The following is a 6,077-nucleotide window of genomic DNA, read 5'->3' as shown; positions in this document are numbered from 1 at the left end:
CAGCGGGACCCCGAGTTGGCAGAACACCCCGGGGCAGAGGTGCCCGATTTCCTCCTACATGTGATACCAGAATGGGTCACGCACCGTACATGTTCCCAGAAGCGTATGTGATGGTGAGAGTGGTTGGTAGCGTTAGATCTGGGCTACGTTTGTTTCCAGAAACATTCCCCGTGTGCTCTGCAGAGCCCTTTCTCTTCCCGGGTTCTTTTTGTGGGTGCATGCCCGGATGATTCCCATCATCATCCTTTTCTAACTGTGCCTCTTTGTGGTTTTCTCTTTTCAAGGAGCCTGTCCAAAGATCTCCTCTCCGACTGACATCCAGAGACTTGCCTTCTCCAGCACGCAGCCGATATGATGGGGAAGTCCTTGTTCAGACCCCATGTGTAAACCCACGTTGTCATTTTTTGGAAGTTATTTGGCTATCGCCCTTTTGTTGCTGCCTTCTGAATAACTGTGTAATAAGCTTTGTTGTGGTGCGTGGGAGGATTCTTCATGGATACGCAAATCAGTGAAGTTCATATGTATGTATACGTAGCAGAAGTTACTTTAAATGTGAATTTGCATAGTAATGGTCCGTTAAGCTGATTTTAAAGATTTTTGCCTTCCAGACTGTATGCTCCTGCTTTGAAGCGGGAAAGCCGTGTGCTGTGAAAGGGGACCTGGCTCCTCCTCTCCGTGTGCTGCAGACATCAGCTGTGGTGAGCTCCGTGTCTCTGGCAGTGAAGTTCAGCACTGTGTTTCACTTCTTCGTGACCTCAACTCTTTCTGTCTTTCAAAACCATGTTTTTCTTGAGAAGTTTAGGCCCATTTAATGCTAAAGTTGATAAGAAACTCTTTAAACCCTCCTCCTGGCACGTTGTTTTTGGATTTGTTCCTGTTCCTCATTTTACGATGGTTTATTGCTCGGCACTGAACTGTCAAAATGCCACCAGCGGGGTGTACAAGAACAGTACCGTTACTTTCTATGGCTTTCCTTTGCAAAATAAACCTCTCTTGAAGCAGTGGATTCACAACATGGGCCGGGACATGGGAACACCTTCCAAGCATCAGCGACTGTGTTCGAAGCATTTTGAGGACAGTTCTTTTGAAATTGACCCCTTAAAAATTAGAAAAAACAGACGTCTGCTGAAAGAAGCTGTTCCCAAAAAATTCATTTTGGGTGAAGACGGAAACTGGCTCGTTGGCACACCCCGGAGTTTCTGTGGTGGGATGAGTAATAAAACTCGAAAACGAATCCGGAATCCTGAGCACTTGAGGGTAATTAAGATGTTTGCTATTGTATTTACTTCCCTTAAATTGAAGGAAGATTTGCATGTAGAGCACTTCAAGGAAGCAGCAGTAGGTGAACCATGCTACATGGCAGTGAAATGTTGCCAGCAATGCAGCGGGTTTCGATTTTCTCCCTGGTGTTGCAGAGAGTGGAGGTGGCACTGGGAGGTTGGCGACTGGGGAAATTAAAGGCATCGTGGTGCTCTTTGTGCTCAAATTCCAATTTTGTGCCTAAATGTTAGGGGGAAAATCTGTTTGTTGGAAACGCAGTCCCACGTCATGCTGTAAAATGGATTCGCTCCCTGCAGACCTGTATTTGTGCATGACAGTCCTCACGCTTGGAAAAATTTCCTTTAGAGTCACTGAGATGACTTGTTGGTGGCACGGTGCCCACGGTTTTGGGGCTGAGACAAAGGCTCAACTTCCACTCAACCTTCTCCCCTGTATTTAATTTGGATTGTGATCCCATCTAGTGACAAATTAATGAAACTTAATTCTTTCTCCTGGCAGCGGATTTGTACAATTGGTGCAAGCTGCAAAACACCTGAACCAGTGAGATGTGCGTGCGGTTAAAAGGCAAATTCAAAAAGCATAAAAAGGTCTAGGCTTTTTTTTTAGGTAAAGGTTAAAAAGCATATTCAAAGGTAAGCACATACAAACATGGTACTCTGTAGATATAAAGTACAGACACAAAGTATGTACACAGTATGTACGTATACATTGCAAAAAAAGCAGTATTCGTCTTGCAGTATTTGTAGGGCTTAATTTTTTGTTTGTGTTAACTTTTATTGTTAGGGAAGAACTCTCACAGCCAGATCTGACAGGCTGTGGCACTGCCTCAGGGCTTATTTAAAGTAGACTCTGGATTATTTTCCATTTTCTAGTGAAAGGAAGAGCCAAATTGATTGGGCTGGGTATCGATGGCGACCACAGGTTTCTTTTACCACTCTAATTTTTGACCCAGTTATGCTAGAAAGTCATTGTTTCAGTTGAGTCACATTCTTTTTAAGTAATTTTACTCATTCTGAGCCACGTACAGAAATAACAGTAGAAGATTTGTATATGAAGTCCTTAATGAGTATGCTGGTTATAGGTAACATGGGCATTGCTAGAAACAGCTGGCTGGTGACCACTTGTTTAATAGTGTTTCAAAAAGAAGGCTTTCAAGGATGTACGACTCCGATGGCGCACTGACTATTGAACACTTTGTTTTAGGTCCCTGGGACATTTGATAATGCTGCAGCCCGTGAGGGGAAGGACTTGGAAGATTGGCAGAAAGAACTTTACAAGAAAGTGATAAAGGAGAATTATGAATCTCTAACCTTGTTGGGTAAAGGTCAGTTTTCCCTTTCTCGCTGGAGGCTAACAGATCTCTGCTGCTTCTGGCCTGGGTCTTGTCTAAGAGTCACTCCTCAAATGCCTTGATTTCTAGTGGATTAATCTTTAGATACTTCTGAATCTTTATGAGAGAAGATGAGCTCCACAATCTTTTCATTAAAGACTGAAGGACAGTCACTTTTCTAACGCCTCCACGACTGCTGCCTCCCTGCGCTCTGCTGATGTCAGATACTCGATCTGTGCGCGTAGGTGATACCTCGTCTGCACGATACGGGTAGAACAATAGCGAGTGACGGGGTCTCCCCCGGTAGAGGGGTTTAGGACCTCTGACGGTGCCCCGGTAATGCACGAGCTAACTAAAACAAGGAACAAAGGAGAGTGGAAAAGGCTTAGATAAACAAGCTCAGGAGCTGCGATGACATACGGTATCGTGAATTTGGTGGGCTTGTTAATTATAGTTAAGTTGTGAGTATTTTCACCATCCCCAAATCCTGATGTACGTTGGCTTTTGTGATTCACTAAAGATGCAGAAACAGTTAAATAACATGAATGGTGCCCTAGAAAATGAAGAAGTCTTATTGGTTAGTTTTAAGTGCCCAACTATACATTTGTTTGAAGTAATTTTTTTTTTTTTTAAATTTGAAGGTGTGAGCTTCCACTGGCTCCTCAGCTTTCAGGTGATTCTTTGGATTAATAGAAGAACCTGCTGTAATTAGGGGCTAAAAGTGTTTTTACTTGTCCTGTGGACTGGAGGAACAGAAGTGCTGTGAACCCCAGGAGCCTCAGTTGTCACATACTCTAGTTTGCGCTTTGTGACGCTCTTCAGTTCTGTTTAAGAAACGCTGATTTAGCCTGACCTCATTCTGTTGCTACTTCTGCACTTTCAAATCTGAAATTTCACAAAATAATGAGACAATGCAGTTCCACTTTTTTTTTTATTCTTTACATACCTTCTATTTTTTACAGTAGAGGAGCTAGAGTCTGCAGTCAGCTGCCTCTATTTTTTTTTGTACAGCTCTGATCTGTTAAAAAAGTATGTGCTGTGCATTGCATGAGGAGGGATTAGCTGGGGGAAAATAAGTTCGCGTATCAGAAAGACAGTTAGGACTGAATCCTAACACACAGCACCAGACAGCTGAATTAATTACGCTTTTATGGCTGTAATCAATTTGAGACCTTCCACTTCTGAACATTTAACTTTTCAATCTTTTGGATATAATTTCTGGAATATTCTAAAAATTGGAAAACAAATATTGCTCGACTGCTTCCCAGCCACCCTCTCTGGATGCCAGAGCAGCTGCGTTTGCTGTTACCTCCGGTTTGGGCCTTTCCCCGGCGTAAAAGAGAGAGTGGGTTATGCGGGTATTTGCTAGAAAACAGCATCGCAAAATCTTTTCTTATAGTTCTAGGAACAACTAGAAAATTGTTGTTCTTTGAGAAAGCAAAAGGCAGTATTTTTCATGTAAATTAACAAAAATTAGTCATGTTACAAAAAAAGGGCATAAGTAAACTACAGGGCTCAGAGAGGTAAAGCGAACGGGCTGAAAAAAGCTATCTTCTGCACTGGTCTTTGTGCAACGTATCCTTTGTCTACATCAATACAATTAAAGTAGGCTAGGAAATATCTTTGTAATAATGGGGAAAAAAACAGAGGAAAATGATAACCATCACTTCCATGTTCTGTTCCTTGTGCAGATTGTCCTGTTCCCAAAAGCAATATCCAGGCAAGGGAAGCGCTGCATGTCAAGGATCAGCAGGATTTTGAGGAAAGGGAGATTCCCGCAAGTCGTAGCGCAGGTGTGTGGTGGTCTGAGTCGCGTCAAGACATTAAATTGGCAACACGTTGAAACTGCACGGGCTTGTAGGGTTAGAGGGAGGGGGGATTCTAGTGCATCCCTGCTTTTTTACCCAAAGCTTTTTTTCTTTGTATGGATGTAGCCATGGTGAATCAGGAATTGCTGTTCTTTGGAGATTTATGTTAGATCACGTCACATAAAGGGAACGTTTGGAATCTCTGTTCCAGGCTGCGGTGGTACTGTGATCAGATCCGAGTTGCAGAGTCACGCAAAGAGTTCAGAAAACACAGAACTGCATGGATCATTCTCAGGAGGATTCCGAGACCTAACTTGCCAAATTTCGGACAAGGGTGTAATGCCTGAGAGTCATCAGAATTCAGCAACAGATCAGGCAAATCCAACGGGAAGCAGAAGAGGCAGCAGCTGTCTTCAGGAAGGAGAATCTAATGAATTCAAAGAGATCCTTTTTTATCAGCAAACCCGGGCAGGAGAAAGACTGTATCTGTGTACAGAATGTCAGAAGACTTTTAAACTGAAAATTGGACTTCTGAAACATAAGCAAATTCACACCAAAAAGAATCAGGTGTCATCGTACATCTGCACGGACTGCGGTAAAAGCTTTGGTCGCTATGCAGACTTGATTCGACACCAGAGAACTCACACAGGGGAGAGGCCTTACAAGTGCACGGAATGTGAAAAAAGTTTTATGGAAAAACCGAGACTCACTAATCACTTGCGAACTCATAACATGTACATGTAATCGGTGTGCCAGAAGCTTTCCTGGGATAGATTTTCTATTCAGTTATCAAAAAATCCCTCTCCATGAAGAGATGATGGCTTATAGTCGTATAATGATTATAGGGGAAGCTTTAGGATAAGACGGTTTTACTAAACTGAATCAAGTTCAAGCATGAAAGGCATCTGGTTGGTGCCAGCCTAATAGTCATTGATTAGGAGCTGATTTTAATTAGCGGCTGGATGATTCAGATCTGGGAGGAGGAGATGTACAGACCAGCATTGACTGTACCAAAAGCATTGTTAAAAAACTCTTCTGGTGCACCAAACAGCGCACGCTGGAGAATGTCTGTATTAACGCAGAGAAATGCTGGGAGTGTTTCAGGTATGAGAAAACGTCACGATCAGAACAGGATTGTCCGCAGAGCTGTAAGCAGGAAATGGAGCTGCTGAGAGCGTAGGTTAAGGTGAATGGTTGGGTTTGATGTAAAAATAGCAACCAAAAAAAGAGTCAGTTCAGCAGTGACAGTCATAGGACAGCAGCGGTGGCAGTGAAAGCACTGTCGCATGGAAATAATGACCAGAATCAGTTGCTTCAAACATCTATTTGCTGGGGGCGAGATGCCAATTTAATTTCTGAGATTCTGGAAAAGAGTATTGGTATATTCTTAATGTATGTGCAAAGTATAGGTAACATTCCTCTGTAAACTAAAAGGACAGCAGTGCCTTCAGCGACAGGAACAAGATCCGCAGACGGGAGGGGAGTCCTGCAGAGGCAGTGTTTGTAGATCACGCGTCTTCTTTTGCAGGCTGGTGATATTCAGCATTTTTGCTTATTCCAGTTGAGTGCAAAGAGTGAAAAAGTCGCGTTACCTCCGGTTCAGGCACCTGCTTTGCAGGGAGCTCGTGAGCGAAGTCGATGTCCTCAGCTTCCCGTGA

General features: G+C 43.2%; 1 protein-coding gene across 1 annotated transcript; it reads left to right on the top strand.

Moving 5' to 3' along the window:
• Window positions 1-891: 891 nt before the first annotated feature.
• Window positions 892-5,163, top strand: LOC104079790 (zinc finger protein 436-like). Its single transcript, XM_009581942.1, has 4 exons — window positions 892-1,257; window positions 2,485-2,605; window positions 4,303-4,404; window positions 4,631-5,163. Exons 1-4 carry the CDS (start codon window positions 892-894, stop codon window positions 5,161-5,163), a joined length of 1,122 nt encoding a protein of 373 aa, XP_009580237.1.
• The last annotated feature ends 914 nt before the right edge of the window (window positions 5,164-6,077 follow it).

The sequence above is a fragment of the Fulmarus glacialis genome, unplaced genomic scaffold (assembly GCF_000690835.1).
Source record: "Fulmarus glacialis isolate BGI_N327 unplaced genomic scaffold, ASM69083v1 scaffold12477, whole genome shotgun sequence".
Taxonomy (NCBI): Eukaryota; Metazoa; Chordata; class Aves; order Procellariiformes; family Procellariidae; genus Fulmarus; species Fulmarus glacialis.
This window is presented reverse-complemented; position numbering and strand designations above follow the sequence as displayed.

What these genes read in the sequence shown, in the direction of transcription:
- LOC104079790 (XM_009581942.1), top strand. Translation starts at nt 892, where the DNA reads ATGGTTTATTGCTCGGCACTGAACTGTCAAAATGCCACCAGCGGGGTG. An exon ending in TCTAACCTTGTTGGGTAAAG is followed by an intron (nt 2,606 to 4,302) that starts GTCAGTTTTCCC and finishes TTCCTTGTGCAG; the next exon opens with ATTGTCCTGTTCCCAAAAGC. An exon ending in TCCCGCAAGTCGTAGCGCAG is followed by an intron (nt 4,405 to 4,630) that starts GTGTGTGGTGGT and finishes TCTCTGTTCCAG; the next exon opens with GCTGCGGTGGTACTGTGATC.